Source organism: Pongo abelii, chromosome 21, assembly GCF_028885655.2.
Source record: "Pongo abelii isolate AG06213 chromosome 21, NHGRI_mPonAbe1-v2.0_pri, whole genome shotgun sequence".
NCBI classification, from domain to species: Eukaryota; Metazoa; Chordata; class Mammalia; order Primates; family Hominidae; genus Pongo; species Pongo abelii.
The window spans coordinates 40,700,965-40,722,914 of NC_072006.2; the positions used below are offsets into that span (position 1 = coordinate 40,700,965).

Here is a 21,950-nt window from a genome sequence, read left to right on the forward strand (position 1 = left end):
TGTATTTTTAGTAGAGATGGGGGTTTCACCACGTTGGCCAGGCTGGTCTTGAACTCCTGACCTCAGGATCAGCCCCCATTGGCCTCCCAAAGTGCTGGGATTACAGGCGTGAGCCACTGCACCCGGCTGGAACATGCCTTTTAGAAAGTGCTCTGGCCAAGCTCTGGAGCCACAGATTCCTGGTCTCCTCCCTTGGCCCAAGCCAGCCAAGAAGCTCGTGATCTCAGGGCCCAGGGGCTGCACGGACCCTGCCTTCCCAGCAGCTTTGTTCAGGCTACCCCGCCCACCCCAGCGAGCCCCCTGGGAGCCCATCCGAACTGTGGCCGGACCCCTGTGCTTGGAGCAGCCCTTGACCCTGGATCCCAACACACCTGTTAGTGGTGACGGAGCATCTGGTGACCACAGGTGGCTTGGATTAACTCCAGGGCTGGCACCTTCCCAGACCTACCCCTACTCTGAGACCCAGCTGGGGGTGACTTGAAGGGTAAGTGAAGAGGTTTCCGGTTGCATCAGGCATTGAAGCAGACATTCAGGGGTGCAGCTAGCAGCCAGCTCTCCCAGACTGGCCATGGGGATCGGGGATGGACCCTTAGCCTTCCTGCTTCTGCTGTGGCAGGGGAAGGGACTTGAGGGTTAGATTAGGGTCTCAGGAGGGATCCTGCACTCTATTAAGCACAAGATGGGGTAGGGGTGTCTGATGTACAGAATCTGGACCCCCACGCCCAGCCCTCCTGGCACAGCAGTGGAGAAGACGCCACCTCCATTGAAGGAACTGTATAATAATGAACACATATCCGGCGGCCAGAGTCACCGATCACCGATATTTCACCCATATGGGCATTATCCCTCTCAGATACATACACATCGTTTTCCCTGCAAGCCATCTGAGAGTCAGTGGCATACACTGATACTTCACCCCAAAACACATCATGCAACTCCCAGGCACAAGGATGTTCCTGCACAACCACAATACCATCACCACTCTCAAACTTAAGAAAGGAGTGTTCCAGGGAGCACCTCCTTTACCCAGGAGGACACTGGGTGCACATATTAATATGGCCTAAAGCACAGCCCATACGCCAGGTGCCCTCACAACCTTGTCCCTTATACCGTCTCCCTTTTATCCATCCAGGGTCCCGTTAAGGATCAGTCACTGCTTTCAGTTACCATGTCTATCTGTCTGTTTTTTTTCATTTTGTTTTGTTTTTTCTTTTCTTTTTTAGACAGGGTCTCACTCTGCTGCCCAGGCTGAAGTGCAAAGAACGGTGTGATCATGGCTCACTGCAGCTTCAACCAACTGGGCTCAATCAATCCTCCTGCTTCAGCCTCCCAAGTAGCTGGGACCACAGGTACATGCCACCATGCCCAGCTAATTTTAAAATTTTTTGTAGAGATGGAGTCTCACTTTGTTGCCCAGGCTGGTCTCAAACTCAAGGGCTCAAGTGATTCTCCCGCCTTGGCCTCCCAAAGTGCTGGGATCACAGGTGTGAGCCACTGTGCCAGGCCACCATGTCTTTCTAGTCTCTTTAAAAATAAAAATTTCCCTAATTTTTTGGTTTTGTTTTTCGAGATGTTGATGGTTTTGTTTGTTTTAGTTTATTTTATTTGTTTGTTTTGAGACAGAGTCTCACTGCAATACCCAGGCTGGAGTGCAGTGGCACGATCTTGGCTCACAGCAACCTCCGCCTCCTGGGTTCGAGAGATTCTCCTGCCTCAGCCTCCCAAGTAGCTGGGGACTATAGGCGCCCGCCACCACACCTGGCTAATTTTTGTATTTTTAATAGAGATGGGGTTTCACCATATTGGCCAGGCTGGTTTTGAACTCCTGACCTCATGTGATCCTCCCGCCTTGGCCTCCCAAAGTGCTGGCATTACAGGCATGAGCCGCCACGCCCGGCTGAGATGTTGGTGTTTTTAAAGTATCCAAGTGCACTCCATAGAATGGTGCACCATTTGGGTTTATGTTTTCTCATGGCCGGATTCAGATTAAATGGTTTTCACAAAAATATGACTTAAATGATGTCCCATGTCCTTGTACCTTGTTCCATCAGGGACGCATTTGTCACTTCAGAGAAAGGCTGACAGCAGCTTCCCAGAGAAGCTGGGAATGAGTCCTCAGCCTCTGTTTCTAAAGCCTAGTCCTCGAGGGAACCAGGACAGGGACAGACAAGAAGCGCCCTCCTAAAGGCTGCAGGATATGACCACAGAGGCAGCAGAGGGGACAGGAGACTGTCAGCCACCTGTGGGTCCCTGAGAACCCTACACGGCCCAGGTTTCCCTTCTAGAACCCCAAGCTCCCTAGGGTTGCATGTTTCCAGAGTCAGCACAGAGAGGGCTCAGCTACCACCGGGAACAGCACTGGGCCCCAGACCTTATAGACAGGATAGCAGGACAAAGCCACTGCCACCAGGAGCCTGAGGGCCAAGTACCACGCGGAGTCTGCGTGGGCAAATGCTGTGGAGGACAGACCCACTGAGATGAGGTTTCTAGCACCAGCAGTGGAACGGGCTTTATGACAGCAATTCTAAACAGTCTCCTGCCCATCTGAATCTGTGGCTGATCCGAAAGCTGGTGTGCTTTCTGCTGCCGCTCCTAGTCCTACCACATGGCGGCCAGGGGAATTTTCAAAATGCTGACTGGGCTGCATCCCCCTCTGCTTAAAACCCCTAAACCCAGGCCGGGCATGGTGGCTGGCTCACGTCTGTAATCCCAGCACTTGGGGAGGCCGAGGTGGGTGGATCCCGAGGTCAGGAGATCGAGACCATCCTGGCTAACACGGTGAAACCCCGTCTCTACTAAAAATAGAAAAAAATAGCCAGGCGTGGTGGTGGGCGCCTGTAGTCCCAGCTACTCGGGAGGCTGAGGCAGGAGAATGGCATGAACCTGGGAGGCGGAGCTTGCAGTGAGCCGAGATTGTGCCACTGCACTCCAGCCTAGGTAACAGAGTGAGACTCTGTCTCAAAAAAAAAAAAAAAAACCCTAAACCCAGCCTCTTCACCTTGGCCTTGGAGGCTGCCACCCACCTCTATAGCCACACCTCCAGTGAGAGCTGCCCTTGGCCGCCTCAGGGCCTCCCACAGGGTGTCCCGGGCCTCCACCGATGCAGCTGACATCAGCTCTTGCCTCCACTCTCAGGACAGGTGGCCTTTCCCCAGGGAAATCCCGCCAAGCACCTGGGCCAGGCCAGGTCGGTGCCAACGCCCTGCTTAAGAGTTGCTTTCCTTTGCTGTTGTCACTGATGTGATGATGCTTTTATTAATATCTATGTGGTGATTTGTGAATATCTGTCTCTACACAGAAGATGGTGGGCTCCCAAGGGTGGGAAGAGAGTTTCTTCACCAGGTCTCAGTACCTGGCAGAGAGTAGAGCCTCAAGAATGGTTTCCTAAATGAACAACCTTGGCAGAGAAGGCAATATTTGCTGGGCTTTCAGAATGGGCAATATTTGAACCAAGCTATGGCAGTAAAAGACACAGTGAGCACAGTGGCAGAGGTGTAAGGCTGTGCTGCTGCTCCAGGCGGGGCTGGGGCCACACTGGCCTTGAATGCCAGGTTAACAAGTCAGGCTTTCAGGCTGGGCGCAGTGGCTCATGCCTGTAATCCCAGAACTTTGGGAGACCGAGGTGGGTGAATCACTTGAGGCCAGGAGTTCAAGACCATCCTGGCCAACATGGAAAAACCCCATCTCTACTTAAAAAAATAAAAAATTAGCCAGGTGTGGTGGTGCATGCCTGTAATCCCAGCTACTCAGGAGGCTGAAGCAAGAGAATCGCTTGAGCCTGAGAAGCAGAGGTTGCAGTGAGCCGAGATCACACCACTGTACTCCAGCCTGGGCAACAGAGTGAGGCTCAGTCTAAAAGAAAGTTTTAAATGGAGTTTTAAATGGCAGTTTTAAATGGAGCAGGGACATTTCTTGCCACAGAACCCCACTTCCCATAAAACAGGGGCCCCCGGTACTAGCCTCCATAGACCCATAGTACTCCCTGGACCCAGTGAGCCCGTACTTTGTCTCCAAAATGTCACCCCAGCCCAGACCCAGTGAAGCCCCCATGGCCAATACAGGACATGGGCCTTTGGGGCCCCTCTGCTGCCTTTATGGCTTTAACTTTCTGTAGACTGACAACTCCCGCATCGAAATCTCCAGCCTGTATTGTTCCCTGAACTCCACCCTTCCCAGTCAACATCTCCACCTGGATGCATAACACGCAACTTACACACCCACCAACTCATAACACTAGAGGGAATTCAGGAATTAGAAAATCATCATTTGGGCCAGGTGCAGTGGCTCACGCCTATAATGCCAGCACTTTGGGAGGCCAAGGCGGGTGGATCACTTGAGGTTAGCAGTTCGAGACCAGCCTGGCCAACATGGTGAAGCTCTGTCTCTACTAAAAATACAAAAATTAGCCAGGTGTGGTGGCTCATGCCTGTAATCCCAGCTACTTGGGAGGCAGAGGCAGGAGAATCACTTGAACCCAGGAGGCAGAGGTTGCAGCGAGCTGAGATCCCGCCACTGCACTCCAGCCTGGGCAACAGAGTGAAACTAGGTCTCAAAAGAAAAGAACCATTTGGCAACCATCATATTGTAATAACGGAAGCATCCATGGATGTTAAAAGTACTGGTGGCTGGGTGTGGTGGCTCATGCTTATAATCCCAGCACTTTGGGAGGCCAAGGCAGGTGGATCACCTGAGGTCAAGAGTTCAAGACCAGACTGGCCAACACGGTGAAACCCTGTCTCTACTAAAAGTACAAAAATTAGCTGGGCGTGGTGGCACGCACCTGTAATCCCAGCTACATGGGAGGCTGAGGCAGAAGGGTTGTGCCGGGATCGCCAATGAACTGTACTCCAACTGGGTGACAGAGTGAGACTCTGTCTCAAAAAAAAAAAACTATTGGTGGAAGTTTTTATGAGGAACAGAATATTCACAATCCCAAAGTAGCACACCACATATTACTTATTTTCCACTGTTCATGGATTGGAAGACTTAGTTTTGGTAAGATGGCAATACTCCCCCACATTAATCTACAGGTTTGACACAACCCTTATCAAAATCCCAGCTCCCTTTTCTGCAGAAATTGAGACGCTGATCCTAAAATTCATATGGAAATGTAAAATTTACTACAAAACTAATGTAATCAAGGCTGGGCACAGTGGCTCATGCCTATAATCCCAACACTTTGGGAGGCTGGGACAGGAGGGTCACTTCAGCCCAAGAGTTTGAGACCAGCTTGGGCAACACAGTGAGATTCCATCTGTACAAAAAATACAAAAATTAGCCAGGTGTGGTGGCACACGCCTATAGTTAGTTCCAGCTACTCAGGAGGCTGAAACACAAGGATCGCTTGAGCCCAGGAGGTTGAGACTGCAGTGAGCTGTGATCATACCACTGTAGTCCAGACTGGCTGACAGAGCAAGACCCTGTCTCAAAAAATAAATAAATAATTAATAAATAATCAAGATTGTGTAGTACTGGCAAAAGGGTAGACATATATATCAATGAAACAGAATTAAGAGTCCAAAATAAACCCATACATTAATGGGTTTAACTGACTTTAGACAACAGTGCCAAGGTATTCAATGGGGAAAGAAGTATCAACAAATGGTGCTAGTGTAACTGGATATCCAAATGCAGAAAAAAGGAAGCTGGACCCTTACCTTGCAAAATATACAAAATTAACTCAATACGGATTAAAGACCTGAAAACTCCATCCTGGCTAACACAGTGAAACCCCATCTCTACTAAAAGTACAAAAAATTAGCTGGGTGTGGTGGCGGTCACCTGTAGTCTCAGCTACTCAGGAGGCTGAGGCAGGAGAATGGCGTGAACCCAGGAGGCAGAGCTTGCAGTGAGCCGAGATCGCGCCACTGCACTCCAGCCTGGGCGACAAAGCAAGACTCCGTCTCAAAAAAAAAAAAAAACATGAAAGCTAAAACTAGCAAACTCTTAAAAGAAAACAGAAGTGGGCCGGGCACGGTGGCTCACACCTGTAATCCCAGCACTTTGGGAGGCCAAGGTGGGTGGATCACGAGGTCAGGAGATCGAGACCATCCTGGCTAACACGGTGAAACCCTGTCTCTATTAAAAATACAAAAAATTAGCCAGATGTGGTGGTAGGTGCCTGTAATCCCAGCTACTGGGGAGACTGAGGCAGGAGAATGGCGTGAACCTGGGAGGCGGAGCTTGCAGTGAGCTGAGATCACGCCACTGCACTCCAGCCTGAGTGACAGAGCGAGACTCCGTCTCAAAAAAAAAAAAAAAAGAAAATGCAAGTGTAAACATTCATAACCTTGGATCAGGCAATGACTTCTTGGGTATGACACCAAAGCACAAGCAACCAAAGAAAACACAGATAAACTAAACTTAAAGTTAAAAACACTTGTGCTTTGGCTGGGCGCGGTGGCTCACGCCTGTAATCCCAGCACTTTGGGAGGCCGAGGCCGGTGGATCACGAGGTCAGGAGTTCAAGACCAGCCTGACCAAGATAGTGAAACCTTGTCTCTACTAAAAATACAAAAATTAGCCGGGTGCGGTGGTGAGTGCCTGTAATCCCAGCTACTCGGGAGGCTGACACAGGAGAATCACTTGAACCCAGGGGGCAGAGATTGCAGTGAGCCGAGATTGCACCACTGCACTCCAGCCTGGGCGACAAAGCAAAACTCCATCTCAAAAAACAAAAAATAAATAAAAAATAAACTTGTGTTTCAAAGAACACGTTTATCAAGAAAGTGAAAGGATAACTCACATAATAAGAGAAAATATTTGCAACTCAAGTATCTGATAAGGGTGCAATAGCCGGAATATGTAACGAACTTCTACAGCTCAAAACCAAAAGACAAATTTTTAAATAGGTAAAGGATCTACATAGACACTTTTTTTTTTTTTTTTTTGAGACAAGAGTCTCATTCTCTGTTGCCCAGGCTGGAGTGCAGGGGCACGATCTCAGCTCACTGCAAACCCCGCCTCCTGAGTTCAAGTGATTCTTGTGCCTCAGCCTCCCGAGTAGCTGAGACTACAGGCACCCACCACCACCCCCAGCTAATTTTTGTATTTTTAGTAGAGGTGGGGTTTGGCCATTTTTGCCAGGCTGGTCTCAAACTCCGGACCTCAGGTGATCTGCCCGCCTCGGCCTCCCAAAGTGCTGGGATAACAGGCATGAGCCACCACTGCGGCCAGCCTAAATAGATACTTCTCTGAAGAAGATACACAAATGTCCAATAATAAGCATGTGAAAAATGCTCAACATCTTCAGTCACTAGACAAATGCAAATCAAAACCACAATGAGATGCCACTTCATACCTAATAGGATGACTAGAATTAAAAAGACAAGCAGGGCCAGGTAGCTGTAGTCCCAGCTACTCGGGAGGCTGAGGTGGAAGGATTGCTAAGCCCAGGAGTTCAAGTCCAGCCTGGGGTAACATAGTGAGACCCTGGCTCTAATACAAACACAGACAGACAAGTATTAGTGAAGAAGTAGAGAAATTGGAACCATACACTGCCGGTGGGAATTCAAAATGGTACAACATTGTGCAAAATAGTTTGGAAGTTCCTTAAAAGGTTAAACATAGAGGCGTTACCATATGACCCAGCAGTTCCACTCTTATATACCTGAGAAAGTGAAAATGTATATCCACACATAAACCTGCAGATTAACGTTCACGGCACTATATTCATAATGGGCAAAAAGTAGAAACAACCCAAATGTCTATCAACTGACAAATGCAAAAACAAAATGTAGCATATAGCCATACAACAGAATACTACTTGGCAATGAAAAAGACTGAGGTCCTGGGACATTCTGCAATATGGATGATCCCTGAAAATACTATGCTAAGTGAAAGAAGCCAGACACATTGTATGACTGCATTTGTTTGAAGTTTCTAGAGTAAACAAGCTGGCTAGGCGTGTGGCTCACGCCTGTAATCCCAGCACTCTGGGAGGCCAAGGTCAGGATTTCGAGACCAGCCTGGACAACATGGTAAAACCCCATCTCTACTAAAAATACAAAAATTAGCTGGGGTGGTAGCAGGTGCCTGTAATCCCAGCTACTAGGGAGGCTGAGGCAGGATAATCACTTGAACTCAAGAGGCGGAGGTTGCAGTGAGCCCCACTGCACTCCTGTCTGGGTGACAGGGCGAGACTCCATCTCAAAACACAAAAACAAATTTCTACAGTAAACAAACTGATAGAGAGGGAAAGTAGATCCATAGTCTCCAGGGGCTGGGATGAGAGGAGAATGGGAAATGACTGCTGACAGGTACAGGGTTTCTTTGGGGGATTACTTAGTAAAATGTTGTGGAATTACATAGTAGTGCTGATGATTACATAGCTTTGTAGATACACTAAAACCAATGAATTGTACATTTCATAGGTGAATTTTATGGTTTATAAAAGATAACAATTTAAGCTTTTCTTTAAAATACAGAAAACCTGTAGAATAAGAAAAATATTTACAAATCATATCAAGGGATTAATATCCAAAACATATTTTTAAAACGCCTAGAATCAAACAAAACAAAACCCTGCTCTTTTAAATGGGCTAAGAAATTTTTTTGTTTGTTTGTTTGTTTTTGAGACCAAGTCTCACTCTGTCCACCAGGCTGGAGTGCAGCGGCGCGATCTCGGCTCACTGCAACCTCAGCCTCCCGGGTTCAAGTGAGTCTCCTGCCTCAGCCTCCCGAGTAGCTGGGATTACAGGCATGTACAAGCACACCTGGCTAATTTTTGTGTTTTTTGTAGAGAACAGGATTTCACCATGCTGGCCAGGCTTGTCTCAAATTCCTGGCATCAAGTGATCCACCCACCTAGGCCTCCCAAAGTCCTAGGATTACAGGCAAGAGCAACCACACCAGGCCCCTTGTACACTGTTGATGGGAATTTAAAATGGTACAGCCACTACAGAAAACAGTTATTGCAGTTCCTCGGAATGTTAAAAATAGAATAACCATTTGATCCAGCAATTCCATTTCTGGGCACATACCCAAAAGAATTGAAAACAGAGACTTATATGTTCACAATGTCAGGTTAAAAAAACAATAGCAGGAACTTGAAGAGACCCATGTTCACAGAAGCATTATTCAGAATAGCCAAAAAGTGGAAACAACCCAAGTGTCCATCCATGATGAGTGGATAAACTATGCATACAATGGAATATTATTCAGCCTTAAAAAGGACAAGAGCCTGGGCAACATGGCGAGACCCCACTTCTACAAAAAGAATTTTTTAAAAAAATTAGCCGGGGCCAACCACAGTGGCTCAGGCCTATAATCCCAGCACTTTGGGAGGTCCAGGCGGGACGACTGCTTGAGGCTAGAAGTTTGAGACCAGGCTGGGCAACACAGGGAGACCCTGTTTCTACAAAAGTAGAAAACTTAGCCAGGTGTGGGCAGGGCGCAGTGGCTCACACCTGTAATCCCAGCACTTTGGGAGGCTGAGGCGGGCAGATCACGAGGTCAGGAGATCGAGACCATCCTGACTAATACGGTGAAACCCCATCTCTACTAAAAATACAAAAAAAAAAAAAAAATTAGCCGGGCGTGGTGGCAGGTGCCTGTAGTCCCAGCTACTCGGAAGGCTGAGGAAGGAGAATGGCGTGAACCCGGCAGGCGGAGCTTGCAGTGAGCCGAGATTGCACCACTGGACTCCAGCCTGGGCGACAGAGCGAGACTCCGTCTCAAAAAAAAAAAAAAACAAAAAACTTAGCCGGGTGTGCTGGTGCATGCTATGCAGCCCTAGCTACTTGAGGGGGTCAAAGCAGGGGGATTGCTTGAGCCCAGGAGGTCAAGGCTGCAGTGAACTATAATTGTGCCACTGCATGCCACCCACGGCGACAGAGTGAGACCCTATCTCAACCCCCCGACCCCCAAAAAGAAATTCTGATATACACTAAACATGGACGAACCTGGGGCTTGAGGACATTATGCTGGGTGAAATAAGCCAGTGACAATAGGTCAAATGCTGTATGATTCCACTTACAGGAGGCTCCAATGAGTAGATAAACTCACAGAAAACAGAAAGACGAATGATGACTGCCGGGGCGGGGAGAAGCGGGCAAGGTGGAGTTAGTGTTTAACTGGCAGGGAGTGTCGGCTGGGGAAGATGAAAGTGCTCTGGAGATGGATGGTGGTGATGGTTGCACAACAAGTGAATGTACTTAATGCTACCAAACTATACACTTAAAAATGCTGAAAATGGCATGAACCCGGGAGGCAGAGCTTGCAGTGAGCTGAGATGGCGCCACTGCACTCCAGCCTGGGCGACAGAGGGAGACTCCATCTCAAAAAAAAAAAAAACAAAAAAAACACGCTGAAAATGGTAGTTTTATGTTATGTATATTTTACCACAATCAAAAAATAAAATGTAAAACTGGAACACTGAAGAAACGTGATGACAAATGATCTTACTTTGGCTCCTGGACCAGAAAAATCCTCTAAATGACATTATTGGGATAACTGGCACAACCTGAATATGGACTGTAAATTAGGTAATTAAATCAATGTGAAAATTGTCCTGACTTTTATCATTGTACTATGCATATTTAAGAGAATCTCCTTTTTAGGAGGTACTCACTGAAATATGTAGAGATAACATGACATATGTATGCAAGGAACTCTCAGATGGTTGGGGGTAGGAATAAATAAATATAAATGTATGTACGTGTATTATATATATGTATATGTATATGGAAAGCAAGAAGAAAATATAATAAAACCCAATGGTAACAAATGGAGAATCTAGATAAAGGTATACAGGGTTCTTTGCATAGTTCTTCTAACTTTATCCTAAGTCTGAAATCATTTCAAAATAAAGTTTTTAAAAATTAATCTGTCCAAAATAGAGTTTCTTATCCCCAAACTGCTCTACACAGCAAACCCATCGTAGAAAATGGCAGTTCTATCTTTCTGGTTGCTCAGATCAAAACTCTGAGAGTCCACTCTGATTCTTTTCTTTCACACCCATTCCCATGCCCCAGCAGATCCTACCGCTGCACCTCGGAAATAGTTTTAGCACTTGTCCCTCGGCCTCCCCGCTAGTCCGGATCAGCCTGATCCTTGCTGGGTCGCTCCTCACAGGTCCCCTGCTCGTGGACTCGGCCCCCTCTGCGCTATTTTCAACACATCACCCAGAAGGATTCCATCAAAACCCAAGCCAGGTAGTCACCCCCTGCTCAGAACCCTCCGACACCCCACATGGCCTACAGGGAGCCACAGAGGGGTCCCTGCTGCTTCTCAGCCCCTCCGGCTCCCGCCCCCATCCTCCTGGCCTCCCGCTGCTGGCGACCCCGAGCCCAGGAGCCCTCACAGTGGGGCGCACCCCTGCACCTCCTGTCTGCCCAATGTCACTGCCCAGAGCACCCTGCGGAACAGCCCACGCTTCCCCCAGGTCCCCTCTCCTTTGAGGCCCCAGGCCGCGGAGCTACTTGTTCATCGTGTTTCCCTCCACGAAACCAGTGCTTCCCGAGTGGTTCCTTCAGCCCCGCTCTGGCGGGTGACCGCTGATGTGGACAGAGCGAGTCACCGGGCGTAGGGGTCCCTGGGAGCCCCCCCACCCACCGCCTCTGCCCTCCCCGCGTCGAAGGCCGTTGCCCGTCAGGGGAAGCTGCGCTCCCACGGCCCACACGAGTGGGAGGCCTCTGGGGAAGTGGCCCTGGACGTTCCGCTTGCCTCTCTGGAGGGGAAGGGGTGGCCCAGAGCGAACCCCCACACCCCCTCTCCCATTGCCTGCTCACCCCATCACCTCCCCTCCCTACAAGGCCCTCTGTGCAGTCCGGGCTGGCACAGCAGGGAAGGGGGGGCTCACCCCAGAGCGCCCTCGCCTGCCAGCCCGTGGGCCGAGGCCAAATAAGGCCGGACGGCAGCCGAAGGCCCCCGCACCCCGCCCGCGGCCCCGCCCCGCGCACATTCTTCTGCCTTGTAAGGCCCGGCCGCCCCGCCCCGCCCCCGCCTGGAGTCCGGACCCGACGGCCGGCCCAGTTCCACGCACCCAGCGAGCCCAAGCGCCTTCTCCGCACCAGGTGGGATCCGGGGCCCGGGGGTCTTGAGGACAGGCCTAACGGCCCAGGGCTGGAGATGAGAGGTGGCCCGGGCCCGACCCGGCTGTCACGGGGGGCAGAGGCGGGCCCCACAGACTGAGACGTGGTAGGGTCTGCTGGGCACGGACCGCGGGGTGAGCTGGGGCAGCAAGTTTGCTGGGGGCCGGCAGGGACTCTGGCCAGGGGCCGGGCAGCAGGAAGGCTGTTCTGGCCTCTGAGAAGCAGTGGTCCTGCGGCAAGGGAAGGCCATCGTCCAGGCCCTGCCCCTTTGCTGAGGAGCTGGAGACGCCAAGCCCAGAGCTCCGGGGGAGGCCGGGGAGCCCGGGTACAAGGGTGCTGGGGAGGGGGTTGCGGTCGCCAGTTCCCCCTGGCCCAGTAAAGGCATGTGTGTCACAGATGGAGAAACAGCGCTGTGGGACTCCATGCCCCCACAGCATCCGTGTCCCCTCCCCATCTCCCATCCCCACACCCTGAGCCAGGGGAAAGGGACTGAGACCAGGGGGCCCTTCCGACACAGCCAGTGCTGTATGCAGGGACCCGGGCTTCCCCTCTCCGGGTCATCTCGCCTGTGGGTGGGGAAGGTCTGCGGAGGGCCCTGATGGACTCACCCCTAGGGGGCAGGACGAGGACTCGGGGCTGGGAGAACCTGATCCCTGCTCTTCTCAGCCCTCCAACTGCTCTAAGGAGGAGCCTCAGATGAGGTGCACTGAGAAGGAGGCATCTGGCCTGCCCAGCTCCAGGGGCTGCAGGTCATGGGGGCACTGCCCTGTGCTGGCTTCAGCCCAGCCTTTTCTGTTATGGTGGGAATCTGGACACCAGGATGGGGGACATGGCATCTAGTCACATCCAGGCCAAGTATCAGTGCTGACCTAGGGCACCTGAAGGGGGAAGTGCTGGCCCCAGAACTAAAGGCCCCACCCATGCCTGCCCCTCACCCCTCCACCAGTTCTAGAAGGTGCCTCTGGATACACAGAGCCCTTTCCCGCTCCGCTGCCACAGGCCCGCCTGAAGACCGGGGCTCCCTGTTTTGTTCAAGCCTCGAGGGCACCAGGAGCCAAGTTTGCCCTCCACTGACCCAAACCTAGCCCAGGAATCCTGGCTTCCAGGTGGCCCCTCCCCCTCTCATGGGCACTCCACTCCCCTTCTGGGGCCTGTTTTCCTAGCTGCACCATGGGGGGCACCCCTGCTTCCGCCCACCACTTCCCACAATTGCTGGGGTGGACATGGCTGCCTTGTGCAAGCCCTTAAGTACAGTGCTCCCAGCCACGCCATGGCAGAGAGTGCAGACCGGATGGCCATGAAGTCAGAGGGGCCCAGCTGGGCTCAGACCCAGCTGTGGGTGGCCTGGCCATGCCTGCCCTAGAGCTTCGAGGAGTGTGGTGGGGACAGTGATGGCCATCACAGCCTCTGTTGGGCACAGTGCACTGCCCCTCTGCATGCAGCCTTCTGTGGGCACCAGGAGTCAAAGTTCCCGACAACACTGGACTCAGGGAAGGACTAGGCCCCTCTAAAGCACGGGAGAGGAGGGGGCTGGCATCTGGGGACAATGGCACTCCCAACTAGGTCATGGGTGAGAAGGACTTCTATCTACCTTCCTGAACCATGCAAGAAACACTGAGGGCTGGGTGTGTCGGTCCATGGGACACGGGCAGCCCCTGTCTCATGACTACAGGCAGTGATGGCCCTGGGGACCAGCTGGGGCTGGCCAGGATCCCAGTCCAGGGTTGACGATCTCAAAGGCCAAGGACCGAGAATGACTTCAACAGAGTCATGGGAGGAAGGCCTGGAAACAGCTCGAGTTGCAACCACACAGCCTGGGGAGAGCCTGGGAGTGGCCAGGGAACTGCAGAGGTCAGAAGGATAGGATTGTGGGTCACAAGAGGGACACCACGAGGGCTGTCAGAGAGGCCAGGAGGGACTCACACAGGCCCTCGAATGCCAGGATGAGGGACCCAGACTTGCGCTGAGGGGTGGCAGGAACCTTCAAGGGCTTCAAAATGACAGGTGTAGGTCAGGGTCTGTATGGGACAGAAGAGGCCGGCTGGAGACCAAGAAGCCAGGTCTAAGCAAGGGTGAAGAAGCTGGGGTTCTCAGCCCAAGCAAGCCTCACACCCCGATAAGCACTGGGGAGTGAGAACAAGGAGTGGGACCCAGGAACAGTCTGTGACCACTCACCACTGGGGGGCTGGTCAAGCTCCCTGAGGTGGACAGGCGGGGGTTTGACTGCCCAGAGCCTCCTAGAACCTCAGGCGGGCAGCAGAGGGATGGAGTGGGAGAGTGAGGAATGGCAGGAATGCAGGACTGCTGATCCAGCTCCTTCCTGTGGGGCCAGGGAGCCTGCATGGCAGCCCAGGAGAGCCCTCACTGACTCCCACGAGTGGACCCACCTTGTCACTTGGAAAGAGAGAGGGACAGTGTAAATGCTATTAAGGCTTAAAGGAGATAAAGCATGGTGATGGTTGGCACCAAGCCCAATCCTAAGTGTTTTACCCAAACAGTCACCGCCAAAATAGCTGACTCCATGCCCGGCACTGTTCCAGGAGCTCTCGGACACTGAGTCAGTTAATCCCTACTGCTGGGCACTCCTCATGTCTCCAGTCCCAGATGAAGACTCTCGGGCTCAGAGAGGTAGAGGAAGTTGTTCAGAATCACACAGCCACACTTGTCTGCTTTTGTGAAGAAGTGGGTGGTGGGAGCCCCAAATCTGTGGGCAGCCTTGAATGCCAGGCCCAAGTGCTAAAAGCCAGTCTGGGGGAGGCAGGAAGATTCCCTGGCCCAGAGTCATAGGGCCACCCGACCCCAACCCCTTCCTGCAGGGAAGCCCCACCCGCCAGAAGCCAAGATGTCCAGCAAGCGGGCCAAAGCCAAGACCACCAAGAAGCGGCCACAGCGGGCCACATCCAATGTCTTCGCAATGTTTGACCAGTCCCAGATCCAGGAGTTTAAGGAGGCTTTCAACATGATTGACCAGAACCGTGATGGCTTCATTGACAAGGAGGACCTGCACGACATGCTGGCCTCGCTGGGTGAGCTGGGACAGGGACAGGGGTGAGATGGATGAGGCCAGGCAGGCTCTGCCAGTCATTTATAGGGCACCTCCTGTGTAGTGAGACGCGTGGTGTCCACCTTAGAGAACAGTTGCCATTACTTAGTCCATTCAACAGGGAAACTGGGCCGGGCACGGTGGCTCACGCCTGTAATCCCAGCACTTTGGGAGGCCGAGGCGGGCGGATCACCAGATCAGGAGATCGAGACCATCCTGGCTAACACGGTGAAACCCTGACTCTACTAAAAATACCAAAAATTAGCCGAGCGTGGTGGCGGGCGCCTGTAGTCCCAGCTACTCGGGAGGCTGAGGCAGGAGAATGGCGTGAACCCAGAAAGCGGAGGTTGCAGTGAGCTGAAATCGCGCCACTGCACTCCAGCCTGGGCGACAGAGCGAGACTCCGTCTCAAAAAAAAAACAACAACAGGGAAACTGAAGCACAAAGCAGGTCCACCACAGGGTCTGAACATAGACAGGCTGACCCCACAGTGGGCCTGTCTGAGGCAGATTTGTGCACTGGGCTGCCAGGTATCATTTCATTTAAAGAAAGGGGTCAGCTGGCCGGGCACTGTGGCTCACGCCTGTAATCCCAGCATTTTGGGAGGCCAAGGCAGGCGGATCACAAGGTCAGAAGATCGAGATCATCCTGGCTAACACGGTGAAACCCTGTCTCTACTAAAAATACAAAAATTAGCCAGGCGTGGTGGCGGGCACCAGCTACTCGGGAGGCTGAGGCAGGAGAATGGTGTGAACCTGGGAGGCGGAGCTTGCAGTGAGCCAAGATCGCACCACTGCACTCCAGCCTGGGCGACAGAGCAAGACTCCGTCACAAAAAAAAGAAAGAAAGAAAGGGGTCAGCATCTAAATGAAAGTGTGAACTGCAGGCTGCCCACTGCACAGATGGGGAAACTGAGGCCTAGAGGGGAGGCCAGACCAGCTCCCCTCCTTCAGAGGTCACCCATCCCAGGCTCTCATAGCCTCTCTGGTCCCAATGACTTCCTCAGGATCAGGACCTTAGAACTAACAGGGTACAAAAATCAAGTCCAATTCTCTACTGCAGATGGGGAAACACAGGCCCAGAGGCAAGGCCTCCAGAGACCATGCCCCAACCCACAGGCCTGCCCCAACATCCCTCCCAAAGTGCTGGCCACAGCCAGCCACTCTCAGCCCAGTTCCCGCGTACCCCTCATGCCGAGTGACAGCATCCAGACCAGACACTGCCTGGGGGAGAGAGAGTCCAGGACCAGAGGACACAGCCCCGTGACAGTCAAGCCTCGAGCTTTGGGGCCAGAGAGTCAGTCCCTGGTACGGCCCTGTGCACTTTCCTTTTCCTGTGAAATGGGGCCATGGCCCTGACGTTTCCCCACCAGGCACTGAGCAGGAGAACCAGGCAACCCTGAGTGGGAGAACTGACAGCACGCTGCCCCTGGCCCTGAGCACCAATCCTCTCCCAGCTTCCGGCCAGGCTCGCTCGAAGGCTCCCCTTCCCCAGGAGGTCACCTGGAAGGAAGTAAACTCCAGGGTTCTTTTTTTCCCCCCGAGACAAAATCTCACTCTGTTGCCCAGGCTGGAGTGGCACCAACTCGGCTCACTGCAACCTCCGTCTCCCGGGTTCAAGAGATTCTCCTGCCTCAGCCTCCCCAGTAGCTGGGATTACAGACATGCGCCACCACGCCTGGCTAATTTTTGTATTTTTAGTAGAGACAAGGTTTCGCCATGTTGGCCAGGCTGGTCTCAAACTCTGGAGCCCGCCTTGGCCTCCCAAAGTACTGGGATTACAGGCGTGAGCTACCACGCCTGGCCAACTCCAGGGTTCTTATCTGGGGCCTTCCCAGCTTCGTGGAAGGACTGAGGCCTGGTGAGAGAAGGGGCTGGCCTTAAGTACCCCAGTGTCCTGGTGTCACAGCTCCTCTTGGGCCTCAGCTTCCCTGGCCATCCCAGGGGGACACAGAGGGGTGTGTGAGGCTGAGGGATATGAAAACTTCCTATTTCCAAGGCCACACCCTGCACCCAGGCCCCTGAATTCCTGAGACTTCATGACAGCCCTGGGTGTCCACCCAGAAAAACATGCACTGTGTTTGTAGCTCGTATCCGTGAGTCTGAAGATGAGTCACACCCTTATCTTCAAGTTAAAAACAAGAGCAGCAAATATAATAATAATAATAATACACCCTGCAGGTATTATCTTAAATCTCAAAGCAATCCTATTGAACAGATACAATTATTCCCACTTTACAAACAAGGAAACTGAGGCTCAGAGAGGTTAAGTAATTTACCCAAGGTCACACAGCTACCAAGTAGTGGGGCTGCAATAGAAACCCAGCAGTTGATTCCAGTCCATAGGCCTGTGCCAGTCATTGTTATGAGCCTTTTGCAACTACTGTCTTACTGTCTTTACAATTCCCCTAAGAGATGGGGAAAACCAAGGTGCACAGCTGGGATCCAAACCCAGGCCTGTCTGACAGCAAAGCACTGTGTCCGGACTTTGGAGTTAGGCTGCCTGGGTTCAAATGCCAGGTCTACTCAAGTCTCCTCCTTACTTACTGTCTGACTCTGGACAAGTCACCTGGCCTCTCTGTGCCTCAGCTTCCATACCTGTGAAGTGGGTAAGAATGCTGACTTCACGGGGTGGTGAAAGTTAAATGCAATAAGGCACGTGCTCGACCAGCCACAGTGAGCAGTCTGCAGAGGGTTGTTTTTATTACACTGTAGTGAGCACTGCCGGCTGCTGACATCCAGGCCACAGGAGGAAACTGGCGGAAGCAGCCAGGGACTCCCGGCGCCCACTGCTGTGGCTGCCCTAGAGCCATGCTTTCCAGTTCACAAAACCCACTACCTCCCGTCTCCCACAGAGCTGTGAAGGGCAGGGGTGGGGGATGGGGGTGCAAGTTGTCCCAGCTGGGGGACAGAGGGCCCAGGACCACAGGCTGGAACACCCCACCTGCCACAGGGAAGAACCCCACAGACGAATACCTGGAGGGCATGATGAGCGAGGCCCCGGGGCCCATCAACTTCACCATGTTCCTCACCATGTTTGGGGAGAAGCTGAACGGCACGGACCCCGAGGATGTGATTCGCAACGCCTTTGCCTGCTTCGACGAGGAAGCCTCAGGTCCGTGGCACCCCCTACCACCACCCTATATGCAAGTGGCCCAGGGGCCACCCCAGGCATTCAGTGCCTCTGCCCCAAGGGCCAGAACAGACATCACCCATCTCCCAGGTTCTGTCACCAGAACTATAAAAGCCAGGCCACCTCCTTACTGTCGCCGCAAAGGCTAGGCCAGAACAGCCCATGCCCCAAGACTCCTGCCTTCGTGATCTCCCCCGCTGGCCCAATGCACATTCTCCATCTGTTTTAGACCTTTCCAGAAATCAAACCATTTCATGCCTTTCTTGCCAAGAAGGTATAGAAACTGGCCCCCCCTCCTCAGATCTCCTAACAGATATTCCACCCCTCAGCTCATTTTTCCCAGGGACATGTCAGGGTGATGATGGCCATGGGCCCGCACGGGCCTGACTACCTTCACAGTGCCTCACCAGAACGGCATATGTTCATCCCTGTTTTCTAGGTTAAACAGGCACACGGAGGTTAAGGACCTTGCCCAAAGTCACACAGCTAGGGAGAATGGGAATCAGCATTGCAACTCAGGCAGTGGAACTCCAGAGCTCACGCTTAAAACAGGGCACACCCAACACCCTCTGTGTTCCCAGCCTCAAGTTCCCCAAGTGACACCTCAGAGACAGTCCCACTGCACAACTCCTCCCCTCGGGACCCTGGCACCCCTTCACGTGGGATCCGACACCCCTTCGTGTGCACCCCCACACCCCTCCTGCCACGTCCTCATTCCTCAGACTGACCAGAGAACTAAGATTGTATCTTCTCAGCCCCTCTAGGTCTGCAAGAGCTGCCAGGGGGCTGAGGGATGGGGCTGCTGTGTGTGTCTCAGCCCAAGTTCCTGCTCTCACCCGCCCTTCCCCTGCCCACAGGTTTCATCCATGAGGACCACCTCCGGGAGCTGCTCACCACCATGGGTGACCGCTTCACAGATGAGGAAGTGGATGAGATGTACCGGGAGGCGCCCATTGATAAGAAAGGCAACTTCAACTACGTGGAGTTCACCCGCATCCTCAAACATGGCGCCAAGGATAAAGACGACTAGGGCCACCCCAGCACCCCGACACCCCAGCCCCCGCCAGTCACCCCTCCCCGCACACACTCGTCCATACCAGCTCCCTGCCTATGACCCTTGCTCAGGGAATCCCCCTTTGAGGGGTTAGGGTCCCAGCTCCCAGTGGAAGAAAGAGGCCAGGAGAAGCACGTGCCGAGCTGAGGCAGGTGTTCCCACAGTGACCCCAGAGCCCTGGACTGGAGTCTCTGACCCCTCCAAGGAAAGACCACCTTCTGGGGACATGGGCTGGAGGGCAGGACCTAGAGGCACCAAGGGAAGGCCCCATTCCGGGGCTGTTCCCTGAGGAGGAAGGGAAGGGGCTCTGCGTGCCCCCCAGGAGGAAGAGGCCCTGAGTCCTGGGATCCGACACCCCTTCACGTGTATCCCCACACAAATGCAAGCTCACCAAGGTCCCCTCTCAGTCCCCTCCCCTACACCCTGACCGGCCACTGCTGCACACCCACCCAGAGCATGCCACCCGCCACGGGAGTGTGCTCAGGAGTCGCAGGCAGCGTGGACATCTGTCCCAGAGGAGGCAGAATCTCCAATAGAGGGCTGAGCACTGCTTCTGGTCTGTGTGTCTGTGGCTGGGGTGAAATAAGGGGACCCCGGGCCTGAAACCCTCTCCCACCTTCTCCTGCCATCTCCAGTTACTGCCCTGCTCCTCCCAACCTGGCCCAGGGAAGGACTGGGCGTCCTCCAGCCATATGGTCCCTGAAGCCTCTAGGGACCAGAGTCCCTAGTAAGTGGGCTCTGTGCTCAGCTGAGACCAGCAGGGGACAGGGGACGGAGGGAATGGGCCTGATGGCCTTCTCAGGGCTTGTGGGAAAGGGAGGACCATGGGAATCACCACAGCCAATCCCGTGGAGGGTTCCAGGCCTCTTGGGGGGCAGAGGTCAGGCCACACCGCCCTCAGGACTAGAGCTCCAGGTTCCAGAAGAACAGGGAGGCTCCAGGAACAGTGATGAGGCAGGCGTCCCAGCAGCTCAGGGTTGGAGGTGGGAACAAGGGGTTTCCCAGCTCGGGGCAGATGGAGGGCGAGTTCAGCCCCAGGACCAACAGCACGGGGGCCACAGCTTTCCATGTCCCTGTGTACGCAAGGTAGGCAGGGCTGGGACCCCTGCTACTAGTGGATGATGGGGACACTGATGGCAGTGCCTGGGGCCTAAGAGGGGCAGAAAGAGCGCTGAATGACTGAGCAGACAGTCCAGAGGGGCAGGGACTGCCTGGGTCACCCAAAAGGCCTGGGGCAGAGTGAGGGCCGGACCCACCCCACCTGACCCCAGCGAGTGGACCCAGCTTGGTCCTGAGGCCTTCTCCAGAGGTCACCTAACGCAGGCAGCCGCAGCACTCAGCAAAGGTCCCAGATCAGGGCCAAGGGGGAGCTGAGCACCAGGGGACCCTGTGCCTGACCAGGAGGCCCTAACCTCCTTCAGGCCTCAACGCCAGGCCCTGCTCAGAGCTCGGCTGGAACTCCTCATCCTGGCTCCAAACAGCCCCAAAAGTCCCTGGTATCAACTCCAGAAGGGCAAGACCTGAACAAGTTCCAAACCAGGCCCAAATTGTATCCCAAACTCAGTCCCAACCACATTCTCACCCCCGGCAGCAGGCTGCAGGCCTCCAGCTACACACACGGCCCTGGGCAGCCATCAGCCTGGCCGCCCATTCAATGCTGCCAGCCCCAAGGGTGTGGGAGGGGGGTCTCAGGGTGTCCCAGGGTACTGGCCACACATGCCCGACACCAGGGTCATAAGGTCCTCTCAGCAGAGCCACTGCAGCACCAAAGGCATTTCTGGAAGGAGGCAAGGACGCGTCATCTAGATGTCAAGCCCCAGCGTGCGATTCTGTCACAGCCCACCCCACCAAACCCCGCGACGGAAGACGGAAGAGCTTCACACACAGGCGGGAAGAGGTCAGGACCAGTCCAGCCTCACTGGCTTCAGAACTGGCCTGGGGGCTACTGTGACCCACAGGAAGAGAAGAGGAACATGCTCTGGGCAGGGCAGGGCAGGGCAGGACCCGCAGCACCCACAGACCAGCAGTAAAGGACCTCTGGAATTTTCCAAGTCTAGCACAAAACCCAGAAGCCACAAAGGAAAAGACTGGCAGATTTAAATGCATGAAGTCAACATTCCTTTTGTAGAGCTAAAAAAACCATAAGCAAAATTAAAAAGCCAAATGCATACTGGGAGGAAATACCTGCAGCATATTTAACAAAACAAGACTTAACACTAATCTATATAAAGCTTCAGTAATTGAATCAGAAAAAGACAACGCGGTAGGAAAAAAATGGTAACATGAAAAGGAATCTCAGAAGAAATGCATATATTTCTTTTTTTTTTTTTTTTTTTGAGACAGAGTCTCGCTCTTTCTCCCAGGCTGGAGTGCAGTGGCGTGATCTCGGCTCACTGCAACCTCCGCCTCCCGGGTTCAAGTGATTCTCCTGCCTCAACCTCCCAAGTAGCTGGGACTACAGGCGCACGCCAGCACACCCTCCTAATTTTTGTATATTTAGTAGCGACAGGGTTTCACCATGTTTGCCAGGATGGTCTCCATCTCTTGACCTTGTGATCCGCCCACCTTAGCCTCCCAAAGTGCTGGGATTACAGGGGTAGGCCACCACGCCTGGCCAAAATACATACACTTAAAGAGAACATTTTAAATACTCACCAAATACATTTTTAAGTGCTCAACATCATTGTAA

The 21,950-nt window shown here is 53.2% G+C and overlaps 1 protein-coding gene and 1 long non-coding RNA gene across 6 annotated transcripts in view; one reads left to right on the plus strand and one right to left on the minus strand.

Moving 5' to 3' along the window:
- The window catches only part of LOC103888795 (uncharacterized), a 76,234-nt gene that overhangs the window by 27,513 nt on the left and 26,771 nt on the right, over window positions 1–21,950 (minus strand). The gene's annotated exons all lie outside the window — the stretch shown is intronic.
- Window positions 11,937–19,811, plus strand: MYL9 (myosin light chain 9). 3 transcript variants are annotated; one of them, XM_054541448.2, is made up of 5 exons: window positions 11,937–12,014; window positions 14,573–14,660; window positions 14,849–15,058; window positions 18,028–18,189; window positions 19,065–19,811. In XM_054541448.2, the coding sequence occupies exons 2-5, from the start codon at window positions 14,621–14,623 to the stop codon at window positions 19,235–19,237; spliced, it is 585 nt and encodes a 194-aa protein (XP_054397423.1). In that variant the 5' UTR covers window positions 11,937–12,014; window positions 14,573–14,620; the 3' UTR covers window positions 19,238–19,811.

Coding starts and splice junctions, on each gene's coding strand:
- MYL9 (XM_054541448.2), top strand. CDS start 14,621: ATGTCTCCAGTCCCAGATGAAGACTCTCGGGCTCAGAGAG. Junction 14,661..14,848: donor AGACTCTCGGGCTCAGAGAG/GTAGAGGAAGTT, acceptor CCCTTCCTGCAG/GGAAGCCCCACCCGCCAGAA. Junction 18,190..19,064: donor CTTCGACGAGGAAGCCTCAG/GTCCGTGGCACC, acceptor CCCTGCCCACAG/GTTTCATCCATGAGGACCAC.